This window comes from Lactuca virosa, chromosome 4 (assembly GCF_052849685.1).
Source record: "Lactuca virosa cultivar CGN04683 chromosome 4, Lactuca_virosa_CGN04683_v6, whole genome shotgun sequence".
Taxonomy (NCBI): domain Eukaryota; kingdom Viridiplantae; phylum Streptophyta; class Magnoliopsida; order Asterales; family Asteraceae; genus Lactuca; species Lactuca virosa.
The window spans coordinates 531,431,864-531,456,456 of record NC_136429.1 but is presented as its reverse complement, the minus strand read 5'-3'; the positions used below and the strand labels follow the sequence as shown (position 1 = coordinate 531,456,456).

General features: G+C 32.9%; 1 protein-coding gene and 1 long non-coding RNA gene across 2 annotated transcripts; both read right to left on the bottom strand.

Moving 5' to 3' along the window:
• Nucleotides 1–5,248: 5,248 nt before the first annotated feature.
• On the bottom strand, nucleotides 5,249–7,660 carry LOC145103771 (uncharacterized). The gene is made up of 6 exons (XR_013706855.1): nucleotides 7,576–7,660; nucleotides 6,367–6,426; nucleotides 6,188–6,280; nucleotides 5,966–6,086; nucleotides 5,783–5,845; nucleotides 5,249–5,569 (listed from the first exon to the last, which is right to left on the bottom strand). It is a non-coding gene; the product is annotated as an uncharacterized LOC145103771 (long non-coding RNA).
• A 5,111-nt stretch (nucleotides 7,661–12,771) lies between these two features.
• On the bottom strand, nucleotides 12,772–15,219 carry LOC145107183 (uncharacterized). Its single transcript, XM_079044033.1, has one exon. It carries the CDS (start codon nucleotides 15,217–15,219, stop codon nucleotides 12,772–12,774), a length of 2,448 nt encoding a protein of 815 aa, XP_078900159.1.
• Between the last annotated feature and the right edge of the window lie 9,374 nt (nucleotides 15,220–24,593).

Sequence of the window (24,593 nt, the reverse complement as noted above, 5' to 3'; positions counted from 1 at the left end):
GTAAACATAAAGTAATTAATGCACAAGGACCGGAGATTAAAAAAAAAAGTAATAAGTGAAAAAGCCAACTTAACTTCTCCCTGCTTGGTACTTTGATGTATTGTTTTGTACTTGGTACTTATTAATTCCAAACATGTCATATTTGGTTACTCAACAGTTTAATATATTTTCAGATTGTCAAATGATGAGGGTTTAAATCAAAGTAACATGGATCCTATAAATATTGTGTGGCATGGCCATGCATGGTTCTCAAAGGTACACTATGTTAACTTTGTGATTGCATACAGTGTGACTTAGTACCCTTCATGAAATCCACTTGTACAACTCAACTATAGACAAAGCTGCACAGGGATAATAATTAGGCAATGTAACAAAAGAAGGGAGTAATATGCTCAGAAGAATGTTTTATTGGTGCTACATATTCAAAAAGCAAGCCTACCCTAGGCTTACAAATGAGAACAAATGGGAAATAGACTCCATGATTTAGTCAACTACCTACCATGACTCCATAAAACTAAAAACTAGGACAACCTTTGACTACAATGACTATGCTAATTGAGAGCATTTATTTAGTGCAGTAAAATAAACAAAAAAGGCATGTGATAATGTTGCAAACTTTAACACACTAGAGTATGGTAGTAGCAGGTTCAGTTTTCCTATTTATCAAACAGATTTCTTTTGTGCCTTTTACTTTAATCTAGTGTATGACGATTAATGTTGTTCTAAATTGTTCATCATATAGGTGAAATCTTGATTTTTTGTACACTAAAGATTCAAGTTAACACAAAAACAAACATCAAGTCTCTATATTGGAATAAACAAGCAATGATGAGATTACACATTTTTTTCATAAGATTGTAGTCATCATCAAGTGCCATGTTTTTAGGGTGTTTGGGTATTTCATAAAATAATTGTTGTGTCAATTATCCAACAGATTAGTAGTGTTAAATAATTTAAAAAATCCAACCTAAGGTCGTTCTTCGGTAACTGAATAAATTTCAATGCGTGTAAATTTCATGTAGACATTTTTTTACATGAATGATGAATAGATAATGACCACATCTAACAAGTAATTGCAGCTAATCCATATATAAACCTTGATAAATTTGTAACAACATTCGAAAACTTACGCTACTATAAGATTGTGGTGCCAATGCAGGAATGACCGACAGCCGTAGGGTTTTGAGCTGTCACAATGTAATTATACGAGCTCATCTCCCTTTAGATGCTAGTAGATTTAATCTCAATGAACATTAAAAAAAATAAATTTAGCAGATTAGTCGTTGCATGTTGAAAGAAATTTAGAAATACATAAAAATGAAACCCTAAATCAGAGAAGGCAGATTATTTGTTGCATGTTGAAAGAAAATTAGAAATACATAAACGGCAACCTTAAATAGACTGTCGTTTAGGGGCGAAACAACAGGACACATAATTGAAATCACATTTGCAACTAACACGAAATCATTTCGATGGTAGCTAACAAGTCACAACACACACATAAATCACATTTACTGTCGAAAAACAAGTGAAACGAAATCGAAAATGGCGATTAAGCTGACAAAAACTTACAGTTCCTTTCGATTTCTGATACTATAAAGATCATGATCTTTGACTGAATGAGAGGGTAACAACTTTGACTTTTCACTTTTCGAAAAAAGATGTTTGGAAAGTTAAAAAAATCCAATTTTTGGTTAAAGGAAAAAGGTTGATTCTAAAAGTAACAAAATCATGACTTTTGTGATTTTTGTGTCTTTTGAAAAGCAATTTTTATTTTTTTCTATCCAAACACATTTTAAACATCCATTTTTGGAAAAAGAACTTTTACAAAAAGTTCTTTTATAAAAAGAAATTTAAGGCTAAAAAAGATCCCCAAACACCCCTGAGACGTGTATTTTATTGTTGACTAAACTGCACAAATGGTCCTTATGGTTAGCTGAAAATTGTCACTTTGGTCCAAAAAGGTTTGGACTAGCACTAGAGGTCTAAACTTTTCATTTTGTTGCGAGTTTAGTCCAGTTTGCTTTGAACTTTTTTATAATGACGATTTTGCCCTTCGCTTTTGTTTTTTCAGTTTATTTATTTATTTAATTACTTTTATAATTAAAAGAAAAATAAAAATGAAAATCTCTCTCTCTCTCTCTCTCTCTCTCTCTCTCTCTTCTGTACAGTTCATATCTTCTACCTAGTTTTTCACATCGAGAAAATATACTATCACCATGACCATCAGTTGGAGATATAAACGCCACTAACACCACCGAACGGTACTACCGATCCTTCACAGTGAGATTGTTCCAGAATATCATCATAGCTTCCTACTCACTAGGATTGCAAATTAGGGCAATATCCTTCTCAAATTCGAGCATAGGGGTACCTTATTCCACATTAGAACAATCCTCCAGCTTACTAATGTTATGAGAAGGGTCAGGAAGCTCAGCTATAACAACATCAACAACTAAAAGGATATGAATCGACGAACTAGAACTAGATTTATCGAATTCGCACTACCCTTCAAACTCAAAAATCGATTTTTTTGGGAATTTCACTTTTGTATCAAACTTTTTGACAAGTAATGAAACCGATTTAGGTTGCAAAGGATCAAAATGATGATTAGAGGCGTCAACATGAACCAATTTTGAGCCAACAATCGATTTTTGCACTTATTTCCCCTTCCGACGTAAAAACATCGTGATTCAATATGGAGGATACCCTCCATGAAAACGAACTACAGCTAGATCCAAGGAAAGAGGAGAAAAGGGTGGTCAAGACGAGAAGACGAAGGAACCAAAACACCCACTTGAAAGTCAACTACAACCCACCTAAAATCTTCAATGTCAGATTCTCCCTCTCGTTTTTACAACATCTAAGGTTTGATTCGTTAATTTTCCATTGACGAGAATCTTGGAGAACACACAAAAGGAATTTGTTTATGGGTTTAGGGTTAGTTCATCCGAGAGCCAAGATCTTCCTTCCTAAATCCTATGATTTTGTTTTCGATCAGAGAACACAAATCAATTTTGATCTTTGTTTTGCGGTATGAGAATGGAAGGGTAGCAAAAGGGAGGGGCTACCTTTTTTTACAGTGTGTATGTGTGTGTTTTTTAGGAAGATGATGGGTGTGTGTTTGGGGAAGAAGATAAGGGTGGTGGAGATATTTTGGCCTGTAAGAGAGAGAGAGAGAGAGAGAGAGAGAGAGAGAGAGAAAGGGAGGGAGAGATTTTTTTTATTTTTCTTTTAATTATAAAAGTGTTTAAATAAATAAAATAACTAAAAAAGCAAAATATAAGGGCAAAATAGTCATTATAAAAAACTTCAAAGCACATTGGACCAAACTCGCAACAAAATGAAAAGTGTGGACCTCTGGTGCTAGTACAAACCTTTTTGGACCAAAGTGACAACTTTCAACTAACCACAGGGACCATTTGTGCAGTTTAGTCTTTATTGTTCAAAAGTTAAAATCGTATAATTGGACTTCATTGTCGGGCTTCATTATTGAGAGAGAGAGAGAGAGAGAGAGAGATTTTTTATTTTTCTTTTAATTATAAAAGTGTTTAAATAAATAAAATAACTGAAAAAGCAAAAGGTAAGGGCAAAATAGTCATTATAAAAAACTTCAAAGCACATTGGACCAAACTCGCAACAAAATGAAAAGTTTGGACCTCTAGTGCTAGTCCAAACCTTTTTTTTTTTTGACCAAAATGACAATTTTCAACTAACCACATGAACCATTTGTACAGTTTAGTCTTTATTGTTCAAAAGTTAAAATCGCATAATTGGACTTCATTGTCGGGCTTCATTATTGGGCTATTCAGATCTTATTTGAATTGAGTTATTCCGATCTTATTTGAAATGGGCTATTCGGATCTATTATTTGGGATATATTTGATCAAGTTACCCTAAATATGGGATACAATTAAAATATAATTAATTAATTTATATATTAATTTATTATAGTGCCCTTTAAAAGTATTGTCCTTATTCGTATGTTCTTGTTATTGTTCGGTTATTCCTGTTTTTTATGATTACAATTAATGTCGATGTTTTGAAAATATTTCTGTTTTTTTCATAATTATCATCAATGTCTAATATTTTATTGTTCGATTATTGTTCATATGGGGAACTCAAAAATTGGAAATCATAAACATTGATATATGTTTTGCTGTTTGTATTAGTCGTGGGTTTTTTTGTAGGTTTTAATTTTTGTATTTTGTAAGTTTCGTTAGCACCCTTAAACAAACATTCTCGAGAAATTTGGTAAGATTGTGTAGAAATAAGGAGAGAATTCAAATAAACATATGAAATGATCAAGAGTATTCTAAAATTCAAGTCAATTCGCATAAACACATGACAACCTTTTTACAAAATAAATTTCTAATGAAATGAAAATCAAGTTCGAATGCTATAAGAGTACTAGTGAATAGACTTTGTGCTCCACCTCATGGTAGACTTGCACCAAAAAACCGGTTCACGTATCGAACCGATCAATGAAAAACCGGTTCACCCTGAACCGGTCCATTGGTGAAGCGAACTTAACTCGAACTAAATCGTCGATTTGTATCTATTCATATTTCTAGCCTATGGGACCGGTTTAGAACATGTTTACGCTGAACCGGTGTAGCAAACCGGTTTACGTGGGAAATAATATGGCCAATTTTTTTGTCTTATTCTAATGGCTTTAAAGCCGTTTGAGGATGTTGCATGTTTGATTCTTGGTCCAATTTATCCATATTTACCATTCCTTGATAGTATATATAAGTACTAGATGTTGAGGCTAAACCAAACCACTAAAAAAACTCTCTTAAAAAAAAACGCTCTCAAGTCAATCAATAGATTTGACTTTCGTTGCTGTTGGAAATTCATCAAGTAATATTACCATTGTTGGCATCAAAGAAACTAATAGAAATCTGGAGATTTTTGTCGATTAAGACTTGTGTATAATTTCGAGCCATCGAGCGGTCCACTTAAAGCGCGATACAAGAAATGTGGTGTTTTTTTATAGACAATACTGATTCGGGGATTACTCCACCAATACGTGTCTAGTAAGGGTTATAGAATTGTGGTCATTAACTACTTATGAATATACATAAGTTAAGAAAACATAGTGACCATAAAATAATGGTCACTGAATGTTAGTTGAAAATGACATTGAGATAAAAAATATGGTCACTCCATTAAATTTTGCATTAAATTTTGGATTAATTAAGATTACATTTCAAAAACTTAAGATAATGTCATTAATTTAGGACCTATCAAATTATTTTAGAATATATATATAATCATTAATTAATTTTATCAATGCGGTGCGGTTTAAACCGCAATTTTGTAATCGTAAACCGCAAACCGCACCGCATAATGCGGTTTAACAAAAATAGCGGGAGGCTCGAGCCAGCAGATAGGAAACGCCATTTCTCTCATGGAATCCACAACTTAAATGCTTACAAAGATGGGTTATTTGCGACCACTACTGACAAACTTTTGTTGATGCATTGGAATATTAGTGCTGATGGCACGCACAATTTAAGTATTCAATCTGTGCAGATCATTATCCAGCCTTGCAACCTGATCCATCCTTGCAAATCCATGGGGATATCATTATGGCTTATAGCAAAATGAGTGACCTCATCATGCATCAGGTACCCAACATACATTGTGTCCCATTACATTTATATCCGGAAAAGACCTAATTTTTATAATTTATTTTCTGATAAAAACCATAAGTTTTGGATAAAATATTAATTTGAACCTTTTCGAGAGAATAACAGTTGTGAGTAAGGACTACTACCTTAATCCGTTCCAAATACATATGGCGTACAATGGCTCTGCAATCAAGGTCGCCTATGACCGCCTAAAAAGATCAAAAGGGTGGTAAGTAACATAAAATGCTATAAAAGAGTGAAAATATCAGAATATGTCTCATTTTAGCAATATTGGTGCCCATAACACATTCAAAAAACCGGATATGCACCTGACCAGCTGAGGTGTATGGAATTGCATCATCTACTGTGTCTTAGCTTGTTCCATCAGAGGTGTATGAGCTTGAGCTTGATCCTTCTAAGGGGCTTGAGGTTGATGTATCACAAATTGCTCTACAAAAGCAATAGAATATTCAACAACTAACCTTTCTTTATTTCAATTTATGCAGTCTTAAGAAAAGGAAACATGAATACTTTGTCCAATAAGACCAAACCTTGTAACAATTTTTTTTTGCAATTAGATCCCACTGAAGAATAGAAAACTTATATCTTTCTATTGCAATCAACAGTAGATCTTGTGTTTCACCCTTCAAAAAAAAGAATATTCACCAACACAACATAAATAAAGCAACAAATGAATCTTAATTTGTAAACTAGCAATTAATCAACTCACTCACTGGCGGAAAAGTTCTAATGTTGAAATATTTCGGTATATTGGTATCTTGGACAAGATCTGCATAAAAAGAAGTTAAGTAAACATAAAGTAATTAATGCACAAGGACCGGAGATTAAAAAAAAAAGTAATAAGTGAAAAAGCCAACTTAACTTCTCCCTGCTTGGTACTTTGATGTATTGTTTTGTACTTGGTACTTATTAATTCCAAACATGTCATATTTGGTTACTCAACAGTTTAATATATTTTCAGATTGTCAAATGATGAGGGTTTAAATCAAAGTAACATGGATCCTATAAATATTGTGTGGCATGGCCATGCATGGTTCTCAAAGGTACACTATGTTAACTTTGTGATTGCATACAGTGTGACTTAGTACCCTTCATGAAATCCACTTGTACAACTCAACTATAGACAAAGCTGCACAGGGATAATAATTAGGCAATGTAACAAAAGAAGGGAGTAATATGCTCAGAAGAATGTTTTATTGGTGCTACATATTCAAAAAGCAAGCCTACCCTTTAATAGGCTTACAAATGAGAACAAATGGGAAATAGACTCCATGATTTAGTCAACTACCTACCATGACTCCATAAAACTAAAAACTAGGACAACCTTTGACTACAATGACTATGCTAATTGAGAGCATTTATTTAGTGCAGTAAAATAAACAAAAAAGGCATGTGATAATGTTGCAAACTTTAACACACTAGAGTATGGTAGTAGCAGGTTCAGTTTTCCTATTTATCAAACAGATTTCTTTTGTGCCTTTTACTTTAATCTAGTGTATGACGATTAATGTTGTTCTAAATTGTTCATCATATAGGTGAAATCTTGATTTTTTGTACACTAAAGATTCAAGTTAACACAAAAACAAACATCAAGTCTCTATATTGGAATAAACAAGCAATGATGAGATTACACATTTTTTTCATAAGATTGTAGTCATCATCAAGTGCCATGTTTTTAGGGTGTTTGGGTATTTCATAAAATAATTGTTGTGTCAATTATCCAATAGATTAGTAGTGTTAAATAATTTAAAAAATCCAACCTAAGGTCGTTCTTCGGTAATAAATTTCAATGCGTGTAAATTTCCTGTAGACATTTTTTTACATGAATGATGAATAGATAATGACCACATCTAACAAGTAATTGCAGCTAATCCATATATAAACCTTGATAAATTTGTAACAACATTCGAAAACTTACGCTACTATAAGATTGTGGTGCCAATGCAGGAATGACCGACAACCGTAGGGTTTTGAGCTGTCACAATGTAATTATACGAGCTCATCTCCCTTTAGATGCTAGTAGATTTAATCTCAATGAACATTAAAAAAAATAAATTTAGCAGATTAGTCGTTGCATGTTGAAAGAAATTTAGAAATACATAAAAATGAAACCCTAAATTAGAGAAGGCAGATTATTTGTTGCATGTTGAAAGAAAATTAGAAATACATAAACGGCAACCTTAAATAGACTGTCGTTTAGGGGCGAAACAACAGGACACATAATTGAAATCACATTTGCAACTAACACGAAATCATTTCGATGGTAGCTAACAAGTCACAACACACACATAAATCACATTTACTGTCGAAAAACAAGTGAAACGAAATGGAAAATGGCGATTAAGCTGACAAAAACTTACAGTTCCTTTCGATTTCTGATACTATAAAGATCATGATCTTTGACTGAATGAGAGGGTAACAACTTTGACTTTTCACTTTTCGAAAAAAGATGTTTGGAAAGTTAAAAAAATCCAATTTTTGGTTAAAGGAAAAAGGTTGATTCTAAAAGTAACAAAATCATGACTTTTGTGATTTTTGTGTCTTTTGAAAAGCAATTTTTATTTTTTTCTATCCAAACACATTTTAAACATCCATTTTTGGAAAAAGAACTTTTACAAAAAGTTCTTTTATAAAAAGAAATTTAAGGCTAAAAAAGATCCCCAAACACCCCTGAGACGTGTATTTTATTGTTGACTAAACTGCACAAATAGTCCTTATGGTTAGCTGAAAATTGTCACTTTGGTCCAAAAAGGTTTGGACTAGCACTAGAGGTCTAAACTTTTCATTTTGTTGCGAGTTTAGTCCAGTTTGCTTTGAACTTTTTTATAATGACGATTTTGCCCTTCGCTTTTGTTTTTTCAGTTTATTTATTTATTTAATTACTTTTATAATTAAAAGAAAAATAAAAATGAAAATCTCTCTCTCTCTCTCTCTCTCTCTCTCTCTCTCTCTCTCTCTCTCTCTTCTGTACAGTTCATATCTTCTACCTAGTTTTTCACATCGAGAAAATATACTATCACCATGACCATCAGTTGGAGATATAAACGCCACTAACACCACCGAACGGTACTACCGATCCTTCACAGTGAGATTGTTCCAGAATATCATCATAGCTTCCTACTCACTAGGATTGCAAATTAGGGCAATATCCTTCTCAAATTCGAGCATAGGGGTACCTTATTCCACATTAGAACAATCCTCCAGCTTACTAATGTTATGAGAAGGGTCAGGAAGCTCAGCTATAACAACATCAACAACTAAAAGGATATGAATCGACGAACTAGAACTAGATTTATCGAATTCGCACTACCCTTCAAACTCAAAAATCGATTTTTTTGGGAATTTCACTTTTGTATCAAACTTTTTGACAAGTAATGAAACCGATTTAGGTTGCAAAGGATCAAAATGATGATTAGAGGCGTCAACATGAACCAATTTTGAGCCAACAATCGATTTTTGCACTTATTTCCCCTTCCGACGTAAAAACATCGTGATTCAATATGGAGGATACCCTCCATGAAAACGAACTACAGCTAGATCCAAGGAAAGAGGAGAAAAGGGTGGTCAAGACGAGAAGACGAAGGAACCAAAACACCCACTTGAAAGTCAACTACAACCCACCTAAAATCTTCAATGTCAGATTCTCCCTCTCGTTTTTACAACATCTAAGGTTTGATTCGTTAATTTTCCATTGACGAGAATCTTGGAGAACACACAAAAGGAATTTGTTTATGGGTTTAGGGTTAGTTCATCCGAGAGCCAAGATCTTCCTTCCTAAATCCTATGATTTTGTTTTCGATCAGAGAACACAAATCAATTTTGATCTTTGTTTTGCGGTATGAGAATGGAAGGGTAGCAAAAGGGAGGGGCTACCTTTTTTTACAGTGTGTATGTGTGTGTTTTTTAGGAAGATGATGGGTGTGTGTTTGGGGAAGAAGATAAGGGTGGTGGAGATATTTTGGCCTGTAAGAGAGAGCGAGAGAGAGAGAGAGAGAGAGAGAGAGAGAGAGAGAGAGAGAGAGAGAGAAAGGGAGGGAGAGATTTTTTTTATTTTTCTTTTAATTATAAAAGTGTTTAAATAAATAAAATAACTAAAAAAGCAAAATATAAGGGCAAAATAGTCATTATAAAAAACTTCAAAGCACATTGGACCAAACTCGCAACAAAATGAAAAGTGTGGACCTCTGGTGCTAGTACAAACCTTTTTGGACCAAAGTGACAACTTTCAACTAACCACAGGGACCATTTGTGCAGTTTAGTCTTTATTGTTCAAAAGTTAAAATCGTATAATTGGACTTCATTGTCGGGCTTCATTATTGAGAGAGAGAGAGAGAGAGAGAGAGATTTTTTATTTTTCTTTTAATTATAAAAGTGTTTAAATAAATAAAATAACTGAAAAAGCAAAAGGTAAGGGCAAAATAGTCATTATAAAAAACTTCAAAGCACATTGGACCAAACTCGCAACAAAATGAAAAGTTTGGACCTCTAGTGCTAGTCCAAACCTTTTTTTTTTGACCAAAATGACAATTTTCAACTAACCACATGAACCATTTGTACAGTTTAGTCTTTATTGTTCAAAAGTTAAAATCGCATAATTGGACTTCATTGTCGGGCTTCATTATTGGGCTATTCAGATCTTATTTAAATTGAGTTATTCCGATCTTATTTGAAATGGGCTATTCGGATCTATTATTTGGGATATATTTGATCAAGTTACCCTAAATATGGGATACAATTAAAATATAATTAATTAATTTATATATTAATTTATTATAGTGCCCTTTAAAAGTATTGTCCTTATTCGTATGTTCTTGTTATTGTTCGGTTATTCCTGTTTTTTATGATTACGATTAATGTCGATGTTTTGAAAATATTTCTGTTTTTTTCATAATTATCATCAATGTCTAATATTTTATTGTTCGATTATTGTTCATATGGGGAACTCAAAAATTGGAAATCATAAACATTGATATATGTTTTGCTGTTTGTATTAGTCGTGGGTTTTTTTGTAGGTTTTAATTTTTGTATTTTGTAAGTTTCGTTAGCACCCTTAAACAAACATTCTCGAGAAATTTGGTAAGATTGTGTAGAAATAAGGAGAGAATTCAAATAAACATATGAAATGATCAAGAGTATTCTAAAATTCAAGTCAATTCGCATAAACACATGACAACCTTTTTACAAAATAAATTTCTAATGAAATGAAAATCAAGTTCGAATGCTATAAGAGAACTAGTGAATAGACTTTGTGCTCCACCTCATGGTAGACTTGCACCAAAAAACCGGTTCACGTATCGAACCGATCAATGAAAAACCGGTTCACCCTGAACCGGTCCATTGGTGAAGCGAACTTAACTCGAACTAAATCGTCGATTTGTATCTATTCATATTTCTAGCCTATGGGACCGGTTTAGAACATGTTTACGCTGAACCGGTGTAGCAAACCGGTTTACGTGGGAAATAATATGGCTAATTTTTTTGTCTTATTCTAATGGCTTTAAAGCCATTGATGTTGCATGTTTGATTCTTGGTCCAATTTATCCATATTTACCATTCCTTGATAGTATATATATAAGTACTAGATGTTGAGGCTAAACCAAACCACTAAAAAAACTCTCTTAAAAAAAAAGGCTCTCAAGTCAATCAATAGATTTGACTTTCGTTGCTGTTGGAAATTCATCAAGTAATATTACCATTGTTGGCATCAAAGAAACTAATAGAAATCTGGAGATTTTTGTCGATTAAGACTTGTGTATAATTTCGAGCCATCGAGCGGTCCACTTAAAGCGCGATACAAGAAATGTGGTGTTTTTTTATAGACAATACTGATTCGGGGATTACTCCACCAATACGTGTCTAGTAAGGGTTAGGGTATCATCGCATGATTACGTAGTTACAACATCGTCTGAACTCGTAATTCATCACCTACAGGTTATAAGCATGCTGGTGTTTCCACATGAATGTCTAGAATAGTTTGTGGTCCCCATCTATACTCTGGTAGATGACTACATCGCCATATCGCAACATCACAGGTCAAGGTTATGGCATATCCTCACATCTCACGTCACTTATTTATCATCACCTAGTTATCATCACCTTTCCCTCATCACCCGTCGCTGCCCAATATATATTTATAATTATAAAAGTACATATACAGTTTAAATCACATAAATATGTATAAATCGTTCATCTAGCAAAGATATCAGGAACGCAGATAATATGAACACATAGCACGTAATTTATATTAAATACTTCATATCTATGTGTAAGATGAAAGTAACTATGCACTCACTTGTTAAAGTGATGACTCGAAACTCGGACAACGTTTCGCTTCTAACAATCGTATTTTCCTTCGACGAAACCTAGTATTATTACCACTAGATTTTAGTCTAATATTTGTTGTGACAATTTACGAGCGATATTGTTATATAAGTGTTAAACAATACTTTTCAACTACTATGTACAGACAAGGGCCAGACATGAAACACCGGAGGGTTGGACCATTTTGGCATTATAGTGCTTCTGAAATCCAACAACCCAAGCGGCCCTTCAAACCGGATTCTCCGTACCGCGAGTAGTTAAAAGATATTATAATAACACTATAATTCATGTTATTTAGCTCATATATTGTTTATAGGTTCCTAGTAACGATAATAAATTTAAACATAAGTTATACTTAGAGTAGGGTAAGCATAACTCACTTACAGAGGGGTTTGGCTAGGAACCGGGCTCTACGGGGGCAAAACCTTCGAGCCGAAAAGCTCTTCTTCTCGGAGCCTTCTGGCGCTCCGGGACTCGCCTCTTAACACTTGGGAAGTACTAAGACTTGGGAGGGGTTTAGAAAGAAGTTAGAGAGAGAGCGAGGGGGGGGGGGGGTTAAGGTGTGAGGAAAATGAGTGAACCTCGCATGCAATTTATAGGAGGGGTTGTGGAGGTACGCTGGGCGTTCCTCAGAGGTATGTTGTGCAGGGGCGGAACACAAGCACTACAGCTAGGGGGGGCCGAAATCAAAACTTCATAACTAAATTATATTAACAAGTTTTATTTGGTTCAAAATAATGACATATCAAAAGTGTAAAAAAGAAAACTAATATAAAGATTGTGACATTGTTTATCAAAGTAGAACGCGACGATCTTTTGCATTTTTAACGTCTTCTACAATTGTCTCTAAACTAATCTTTTCAGCAAGTTCCCCTTCGAAGTGAAAAACCAATGAGTCATTTAAAAACTCGTCTTCCATTTTATTCAGTAACCTTGTTTTAATGAGGTTCATTGCTGAAAATGATCTCTCTGTTGTAGCAGTAGACACTGGAAGAGTAAGTATGAGACTAGCTACTCGATAAATAAGATGAAAGTTCGCTACTCTTCTAGTCTTTATCAACCATTGACACAATTCTGACATAGATGTCAATAGTTTATAATTTGCATGTTGAACGACATCAATCTCATAATGTTGAAGTTGTATCTTCAAAACTACTTTCTCTTGTTCATTGAAATCTCCAGGATAAAATTTCTCTACTAACTTAATTATATCACCACTTCGAAAAGGCTCATCAACACTTTTAGGATCTAAAGTTGCTGAAAGTCGAAGCAACTCCGTTGAGCTATCGTTTAATCGATGATTAAGTTCCATTGTTTGACAATTAATTGCTTCATAAAATATATCCACTCGGTAATGATGTTCAAGTGTATGATCACTACACTTGTTACGAGCTCGAGCCCCTCTACTAAAGTATGGAGAAGACATATCAGGGATATCAATGTTGCGTTCCTGACAAAATAACATAACAAGAGAGTGCAAACCATCCAATCTTTCATCTTTCATTTTTTGTAATAACAATTTGGTAGATGCAACTAGCCTCAATGCGTTACAAATATCTTGAGATTGTCTTTGTAAAGCTTGACAAAGTAAATCAGTGATCTCCATTATTTCTTTCTCGAGATGAAGAATAAAAATGAACTCAAATGTAGTAATAGCCTCATATGTTGAATCTACATCGCCTTTGATTGATCCGGTGCCATCTTCAATCATTTTAATTAAAACCTCACAAGTTGGACTAAACATTTTGATTAAACTCGAAACTGATTTGAGGTGAGAACTCCATCTAGTATCACCAGCTCGTTGTAATGTACCAATTTGATTAAGACCTCTACCTGTCTCTAACTCATCAATAGAAATCTTATATGCAATTTCCTCGGCTTGTGCATCTCTAAGTTGGTCGGCACGCTTGGAGGAAGCACTAACAACATTGATAACAAAAGATAATCGAGTAAAAAACTTCTGTAATGCAACAACTCCTCGTGAAGCGGCCATTAATGCTAATTGCAATTGATGGGCAAAACAATGAACATAATATGCATATGGACAATCATTTGAAATCAATGCTTGCAAACCCTTGAAATTACCTCGCATATTGTTTGCACCATCATACCCTTGCCTACGAATTGACTTAAGATCAAGATTGTTATGTGACAATACAGAATAAATTGCATTCTTAAGCATTTGTGTTGTAGTGTCAGGTACATGAACAAGCCCAAAGAAACGCTCCATAACAAACCCATCTTTATTTAAAAATCTCAAAACAATTGACATTTGTTCTTTATTAGACTGATCACGTGCTTCATCAACAACTAAACAAAATTTTCCACCATCAATCTCCGCACAAATCATCCTCTTCACCCTAGTTGATATAAGGTTTAGAACCTCTTTTTGAATTGTCGGTGATATATATGATGCATATTTAGGAGCCAGTACGAAACAATTCTTTCGTCTCCGTGTTAAAATCGCCTTTGCCTTCAACATTTGACGAAAATTTCCTTTGTTTATGGAATCTAATCCTTCATCGTGGCCTCTATATGCAACTCCTTGAAAGGCACACCAACGTACTGCATAAATAGTAGCTTTCAGTCTTAATCTATTATTTTTACGCTCTTCTTCTGTAAATGTCTCAAACACATTTCGTATGTCTTGCGCCTGGTTTAACAAATCATCACATGATTTTTGTGCAACGTTGTGAAAAGATGTACACTCAGTCCCTATGTGATGTAACAAAGCACAAATTTTTCCACCAACTTTCTTCCAATTTTGAAATCCATCTATAGTAAATGCTTGTTGGCCGTAGTATCCCATTCCAGAAGGCTTGTTAAATAGAAAACACGGAAAACAAAACGCAACATCTAAGCTATCTGAATATTCAAGCCAATGATATAATTTAAACCAATAATCTTGAAAACTACGTTTATGGGTTTCCGGTCCTGATTTTGGATATACAGAAAGTGTTTGTTGAAAGGGACCAAGATTAATATATGCTCGCCTAATAGTATCTCGTTGATTAACCGGATAATCATAAATTTGCTTACGCAAACCAGGATCTCGTTCTAGTGTATTAATATCTATTTCATTAATTTCAAGATGAGGTTTTTTGAAACGGTTATTAGTATTAGGAACATTGGGCGTGAGGGCATCTTCATCCAAAATAAGCTCCGATGGCTTTTCGGAATCTTGAATAGAACTTGGGTGTTTTCTTTGAAAAAACTCATCAATAGTTGATTGTTTCTTCATGTTGATATCCACTACAATAAACAAATGATTTTTTTTATTTTAAAAAGATAATATATAATACTTATGATATAAGTTAGTTTCATATCAAAACAACAAATATATATCTTAGTCCAACATGCACCGATGTACAATTCTTATGAATTTATATGCAAATAAATCAACATTTACTTTAGAATAATGAATAATAAACTAATAAATATAATAAATCAACATGACTAATAAATTAATAAATATAAAATAATGTATACATACTTTTACGTATATATTAATTCAATATGTATATCTAATATCTTAATTCAATATGTGTAATTCAATATGTAATTCAATATGTGTATGTCAGTATGTGAGAGGAGTAGAAAAGTGTGCAGACGTGCAGTCATAATCAATTCAAAAGCACAATTTTTACTTTATTAATTTCTACTATTTAGTGACTAGACTATGAGTCTATAAATCATATAATCGATAAACAGGTATATAAAGTAAAAGAAAGAAACAAATATATGTACCTGGTAAAGTGGTAAAGTGAGAACAAAGACTGTGGAAACAAATAAGGTGCAGGCTCCGGCGACAATGGAACCGGAGGTCAAGTTTCAACAGCCAACAACAGTCCGGCGAGACGGCGACTAGCAAAGATGAGAGAGAGCATACGATACGAACGGCGTGAACAATCCGGCGACCGGAAAAGAGTACAAGACAGCAGTGGTCTTAACGGGCGGCGATGTTCTTCCGGTGAGTTCGAGAAATAGTATTGCGGCGGCCGGAATAAACTAGGTTTAACCTTTTCAGTTTTCTTGAACTCAAATTTGGGTTAAACTGTTTAAATTTAGATTAGATCGTTGGGTTTTTATAGATATTAAGTTTTCTTATTTTCTAGAATCCTAAATAAACAAGGTTGGATTTGATTTTGTTTGTGATCTTCCGAAAATTTTGTTACCGGTTATTCCTATATATATATATATATATATATATATATATATATATATATATATATATATATATATATATATATCATGTATATTCACTTGATCTACAAACCAGGGGCAAAGATGTCATTCTAGTATATTTTTTTTCCAACTATAATATCTAATTATGTATATCAAGCATTAGAAGGCCTAAAATCGGGGAGGTCATGGCCTCCCCCAGCCCCTAAGATGGTCCGCCACTGTTTGTGCGTACCCGGTACGCTACGCATACGAGGGCTACGCTCCACGTACGAGGGGGCACATGTTGCGATCCGAAGCGAAGACCTTAGGGAGCAAGCAAGGGCCGAGATTCGACCACGTCACCCGCTTCGCAGCAGCTCCTTCCCGACTTCTAAATTCTGTAACTTTCGCATACGAGTTTCGTTTTCGACGTTCTTTATATCCACGTGTAGGTGGCGAAGTACTTTACAACTTTCGTTTAGACTCCGTCGGCTGATTTTGACATTATTTTTAAAGTTATATTTTAACAGGCCTGGACAGGTAAAGTCCGTTAAAAATTCATAACTTTGTCATCCAACGTCCGTTTTCATCTGTCTTTTTATTGTTGAGTTCTTATTAACGATATCTTCGATTCTCATTTAGATTGTGTTGGCTAAAATTCGTTCGATCTAAAATTCGAATTCCGGGCTGCATACTATTATGCCAAATCTTAGAAAAATCATAACTTCCTCGTTTGAAGTCAGATTTGGACGTTCTTTTTATGCACGCTCTCGGTTAAACGTATTCTACGACCTTTGTTTAAATATCTAAGGATAAAAATTATTTTATCACAAACTCACTTTTTACGTCACACAACGTCGTGTCGGTTTTGTCGCGAAACTTCGACAGGTCATAACTTCTTCGTTATAACTCGGATTTTAGCGTTCTTTATATGTACGGAACCCTTGTGACATATACTATAACTTGGTTAAGATTATTTTTTCTAAATAATATTATATCAAAAATTCATGTTTGACGTTTATTGTCTCTAAATTGATTAGCCCGAATCTGCGGGGGTTACAGAGGGTTAACTACAACAAATAGCAATGCACTTCCATTGATAGTTCTTGTAATCGGCCCAGATATGGGCTAAATGTATTAATAGGCAAAATACTTTAATTTTTTGTTTACTAAAGTAACATATTTCTTACATTTGTAGTATAAAAAGTTTATTTATATGTTTAAAATATTCAAACTAAACCATTGTACTTTAAAAGTGCATTGTTATAATTCATTTATAGTAAATACCAATGTACTTTAGTATAGACACAATCACATTTAGCCCACATAAATTAGTTGTTAGTTAAATAGTATCAACTCCTCCCTAAACAGATAAAATCCACGAAACAAACATAAAGATAGTATAAGATACAAAATCAGTGCTATTAATTAGTAATAATAATAATTTCCATTTTTCAAGAATAGAAAAAGTAAGTGCAATAAAAAAGAGTACCATTGACATTATGACCGAAATGCCCTTGTATCAGAATCCCAAGATATTGGATGAAAAGAAACTCAATCTTAAAATTATTATGACATTTAGAATTTGAGTAACTTCTAAGACCATCCCAAAAATACCAGAAAGCTTAAATTAAGAAAAAGATCATTGGAATTCCTAAAATATCCTTTAATCAATAAAATAATTCCAATTAATAGTATTTTTATAAAACCGCCACTCCTTTATTCCTTCCCTTCTCCACAAGCAAAACCCAAACCAGAATAAAAAAAACTCTTATGGTGTATTTTAACTTAAAATGCTCCTGATCTTTTAACCACCAACCTCTAATGAAGGAAAACCCAATATTACATATCAAGAAGATCCAAAGGGAGCTGCAGATTTCAGAAAGAATCGACAGGAACCAATAAACATCAAGAGAAAAACTACAATCCGCAATATGCCCAAAATACCATTGGGACAAAATCGCATAATTCCAATCATAGACTATAGCAATCCATATTCATCTTAATTCGAAAGTTTCCCTGTCAAATTGCTTGCAATTAATCTAAACCCGAACAACTATCTCGGAGAAATTTTTAAATTTCTAGAAATGGAAAAAGTACCCTTTAAGCCATCTCTTGAATAACCAATTTTTTTTATACATCTCCCACATTATCCTTATCACGATATGATCATGCCGCTTCCATTTAGCTTTTATTAACACCTTCATCTCTAAATTCCAGATAATCCTCATCTTCTTATTACTATTCCTGTTATCAAAGAAGTAATACTTCCCAATTTTATTTTCCTCATAACAGCAACACTTCCAACACACATTCCAACCCAAATCAAACATGATTTTAATCCCCATGAACATAAACGTCATTTTTAACTGGAATTTCCTAGTTTTTACCGATTTCCTCACTTATGCCCAAATAACTCAATTTGAGACCAAAAAAATTTCATTCTAATATCCTCCATGATTCTCGAAACCAAAATATTAACATAATTTATGTCTATAAGGAAGTCAATCCAACAACAAAAGAACATTATCACGAAACAATTAGACCCTAAGCATAAAATATGAGTATGGAGTAAATAATATATAAAGCCATATCTACCTTGTAGCTTGCACATTTCACCAAACAAAATGGAGCCAATGGACATGAAAAATCATTTGTAACTGTAGATTTGGCATTGCTTTTATAGAATTAAGAGCATAAAAATTGACATAGTAAAAAAGTGTCTAGAAATTCATCTACCTTCAGTCCTCTGCAACATATTGTTGTACTTGTAAAAAATGACATTTCCAAACCTCAACCTGAAAGTAAATAGATAAAAAATAACTCATCATAAATAATTTCAAGGAAGTAATAAATATACCAATAAATATTTAAATGAATAAATGCCAAATGTAAGCTAACTGATAATACCAGGTCCAGGGGTATCATTGTATGAGTACATGTCATACGGCAACATATTTTTAGCCCCAACCTCTTCTGCTGAAATGATGACTTGTACTTGATGCAATATGCTCTTTAGCAACCATAAAATAAATTGAAAAGAAAAACATGTTGCTATTATTTGTTAAAAAGATAAGTATGTTGATATTATTTGTAACAATTGATAAGTTCATTACTATTATTGGATTAAAAGGTAAATATGTTGCTATTATTGGTTGAAAAGAAAAGTATGTTGTTATTATTTGATAAAAAGATAAGAATGTTATTATTTAAAAAAAAAAGATAAGTTCATTGCTATTATTGGATTGAAAGGTAAGGATGCTGCTATTATTTTTTAAAAAGATAACTATGATGCTGTTATCGAAACCCAATATACCCATATTTAGCACCATTATACATGAGAAAGCACCAACTCCATTTTAAAACATCAATCTTAATCTTTCTTTTCACCACTTTATCATATATATATATATATATATATATATATATATATATATATATATATATATATATATATATATATATATATATATATATATATATATATATATATATATATATATATATATATATTTACATTAAGCCAATATTAAAATTGCTATAAAAAGGACAACAATACCCCTCAATCCACTTGCTTTTCCTTTTTTCTAACATAGTAGGAAAATTGTCACATATGAAATCTTGAAAAATATACTATTTCCTGAAAGATTTCAGAAAAAGACCAAAATAACCCTCAAAGTTTTATATTGCGCCACATATGAACAACATCTAACGTACTCCTTGATTCCTCACGCCAACCATATTCTCATAACATCATACATGCTTAATGACGCATTACATGGTGTCAAATAAACAATAATTACTTGAAATGTGGATGTTAAAACAATAAATTAATTTTACTTTATTTTGTAGCATTATACTTTCTTTTGTTCCTCTCTCATCTATACGATTAATGCAAGGAAAAGGAAAGGTGGCAAGCTTCATTGGATGGAATGGCTTTCAGAACCGGTCTTTGAGTTTAAGGAGCAGCTTGTTGTATAACTGTTTTCTTTATTTTTGTTTTCATTAAACTGTGGTTTGTTCTCCTTTTTGTCGTTGTATCTCCTATAACTCATGCTAGTTGATTTTTTATAAAATTTATAGTCGTTAAAAGATACAAGTTTCGTAGTTATATAATATTTTATTATTATATAAATAACTCCTAAAACCTCCTATCATTTAATTTACTTCATGATTTATAGCATTGGAATTAACTTTTTCAAAATTTATACAGTTTTGAATCATGAAATAATTATTTTGTATTTTACCAAACTTATTTAAAATACACTTTAATATGTATTAAATTATATAGAGTTCCTATAATAGATTAATAAACAAAACAACCTTAATAATGTAATATTATTATCTATTTCTTCAATTCACTCTAGACATCATTATATATTACATTTTTTAACTTCTTATTTGTCACACCCCCAAACCAGAACGACAGAAACGTTCGGGAGCGGGGGACGTCATGTACAGTATCATAACAATGCACAATAGTAAAACAAACAACAACATCATCCATTGCATTAAAATATAGTTAATACAAGTGTGTTCTGTGTAAAGTTGTAAGACACCAAAAATATGTAATCAACAAAATAATGACGAGTCTTGAATATGCTCCGTCTTCTCAAAAACCTGGTCATTTGTACCTATCTACTGCTGGTGACCTGAGAATACAAGTTATTTTGAAAGAGAGTATCAACATAAAAGTTGAGTGAGTGCATAAGTATTTTTGTGTCAAATGTTTGCATTAGTTTCACGAAAATGTTTGTATATGTAAAGTAAAAAGGTTTGTATCTTTCCAAAAAATCCCATATTTTCTACTTAATTGAAAAGTAGTCTTCTACCAAGAATCAACTGTTTTGTATGCTTGTTCTCTCGTAAAAATGTATGTTTTTCCAAGTTTATGACTATCTTTACTAGAAAAATAGTTTGCATTTCTCAATGTACGAATATCACAGTATGAATGTAATGGAAAATGAAGATGTACAGTAGTGTTGTGAAAAATACTCTACTGAAGCACTAACTACCTTAATACCAATTAGTTAAATTAAGGTAAAAATTTGATTATGTTATAACCATGCTTGATTGACTAGTATAAAACACGACGTTCTTCAGACGTCGAAAATGGTATGACATTTGTCACCCGTAGACCTACAGGTCCCACTGTAGCTAGCAGCAAGGTGTAGGATGGTCAATCCCGTATAGATCTATACACAAACTTACGCTCTCGTTGCAGGTGACTCTGGTTACAAAACGTGACACAACAAGTATATTGCTATGCCATGAAATAGTGTTTCACATTCTAGTTGTTCTGTTCTTGTTATAGTATGTATGTTCCTTTATGTTCTTGTTATAGTATGTATGTTCCTTTCCGTTCTTGTTATAATATGATTGTAATGTAATGTATAGTAATAGTATGTATGAACTGACTCATGTATGTTTCACTGATCTAGAAATAGTAAGTAGTAATCCTCTAAACTATATCTATTATAGTTTACTAGTATGATTGTTTGACTGTTTCTGATTTGTAGAAAATATTCAATTACTCACCATAAGCAACTAAGTTAAGTATGATCCTTAAAAATGGGTTTAATATTCATATATGTATTTAATGAGCATAACTATGATTTAGCTGACAGTCGAACTAGTGATCCTATCCTAAGCCCACAACCAAACAAGGAACAGGAGTCAAGGTGTTTAGCAGTAGTCCTAAGTCCGTTAAAGAATACTTATACGTAAATAAATAGATGAATATGATTTTGATATAAAATAAGTCTAAAATAGTTTAAAAGAGTTTTAACAAGTTTTTGAGTATAAAAAATCATTTTGTTTGCTGTTTTCACACATAAATGGTTAACACATTTGTATTGTGTTCTACTTGTATTCTTCCCTAAAAGCATTTAAAAGCATTTAAAAGTGTATTTGTAGGGGTATGAACTCACCTGATGTGAGTGATTCGAATGAAAGTTCGATATAGGATGCTTGGTATCACTAGTGAAGTCCCGAGCACAAACGGATCCTATTTAACATATATTAACATATATAGGCATGCAATTAGCGTTTATAACTACTAAAGTGTAAGGGAAACAACCTTAGGAAGTAGGGAACACTTACAATGAAGTGTTAGAACCGAAAATGAGAGGCTGAAAGATGATCACGACCAAGAGTGAAGGGTTCATATCCCTTGAGTTGATCACGGCCTAAGAACACTTGGGTGTTCACGGCCCAAACTTGAAGGGTTCACGGCCCTGATGAAGGTTCACGACCCTATGAAGGGTTCACGGCCAAGAACTCTTGAAGATCTTTAATGAAAAGATGATTAATCAAGATGGCAGGCAAGGAACTTCTCATAAACAACAAGAAAGTTATGAGTTACTTACGATTTAGACGAGAAAAGAGAGCTTTTGGCTGATGATAGTTGAGAGAAAACTTGATGTTCATGGCTAGAAGATGAAGAAATGATGAGAAAATGAGTCAAACTCTTATATATAGCATGGAGTTCACGACCAAGGATGGGTTCACGGCCGTGAACCTAGTTTGCGGCCGTAAACCACTCTTGAAGGGGTTCCTGGTTCAGATGCAGTCCACTGATCTTAAGCTATTACTTCCTAACATCCAACCCTTAAGTGTACAAGGCTTAGAAACTCATAAATAACCCTTAACACAGTAAAAGGTAACAAAAACAAGCCAGACTTTTGATTGATTTGATTGACTTTACAAGATTGGAATTTCGGGTTGTCACATTATTAATATTTTAACAAACAAAAAAAGGTAAAACTACATTATGAAAAAATATACTCCCTCCGTCCCAAAATTATAGTCCATCTTTCCTTTTTGGTTTGTCCCAAAATAATAGTCCACTTCTAAAAATAAATAACATTTTTACCAAAATACCCTCTCATTATTACTTAACCAACTAAGCATTTAATGGAACATTAAATGCAAAGTAAGGACAAAACTGTCATTTTATTGTATAAAGTTAATAGTAATTAATGTTTCCTTAATCTATGTGTTTTTTGTCTGTGGAAAATAATTTTGAAACGGAGGGAGTATTATCTTTCTATAAAAATATAGTTTCAACTTTTTTAATATCATATAAATGTAATGATTATTTTAATCTTAGTTTAATAAAAAGTTTAAAATAAATAATATTATAGAAATTATATAAAAAAAAGTCAAATATGTATGAGCTTATAAATACCTTTATACATGTACAATGTTGAATGTTCTCTATTGGATCTTATATCTTCCATACAATAATCAAATATGTATGATTCATGGTAGGTAGTTGATGTATGAGCTCATAAATACCTTTATACATGCCTCGAGGCCCGATTCCGTATTTTAAAACCTTGCAAAGGTACACTATGTTGACTTTGAGATTGCACACAGTGTAACTTAGTACCCTTTAAAAAATCAGAATGTACAACTCAACTATAGACAAAGCTGCACAGGGATAATAATTAAGCAATGTAACAAAAGAAGGGAGCAATATGTACAGAAGAATGCTTTATTGGTGCTACATATTCAAAAAGTAAGCATACCCTTTAATAGGCTTACAAATGAGAACAAATGGGAAATAGACTTCCATGATTTACTCAACTACCTACCATGACTCCATAAAACTAAAAACTAGGACAACCTTTGACTACAATGACTATGCTAACTGAGAGCATTTATTTAGTGCAGTAAAATAAGCAAAAAAAGGCATGTGATGGTGTTGCAAACTTTAACACACTAAAGTATGGTAGTAGCAGGTTCAGTTTTCCTCTTTATCAGATAGATTTCTTTTATGCCTTTTACTTCCATTAATCCAGTGCATGACGATTAATGTTGTTCTAAATTGTTCATCATATAGGTGAAATCTTGATTGTTTGTACACACAAGATTCAAGTTAACACAAGAACAAACATCAAGTCTCTATATTGGAATAAACAACTAATGATGAGATTACACATTTTTTCATAAGATTGTAGTCATCATCAAGTGCCATGTTTTTAGGGTGTTTGGGTATTTCACAAAATGATTGTTGTGTCATTTATCCAACATATTAGTAGTGTTAGATAATTTAAAAAATCCAACTTGAGGGTGTTCTTCAGTAACTGAATAAATTTCAATGTGTGTAAATTTCTGGTAAAAAAATACATTTTTTTTTACATAAATGAAGAATAGATAATGACCACATGTAACAAGTAATTGCAGCTGATCCATATATAAACCTTGATAAATTTGTAACAACATTCAAAAACTTACGCTACTATAAGATTGTGGTCATTTGGACCAGTGAAATTGCCAACACAGGAATGACTGACAGACGTAGGGTTTTGAGCAGTCCCAATGTAATTACACGAGCTCATCTCCCTTTAGATGCTTGTAGATTTAATCTCAACGAATAGAAAAAGAAAACAAATTTAGCGTTGTTTCCTGTTGAAAGAAAATTAGAAATACATAAAAATGAAACCC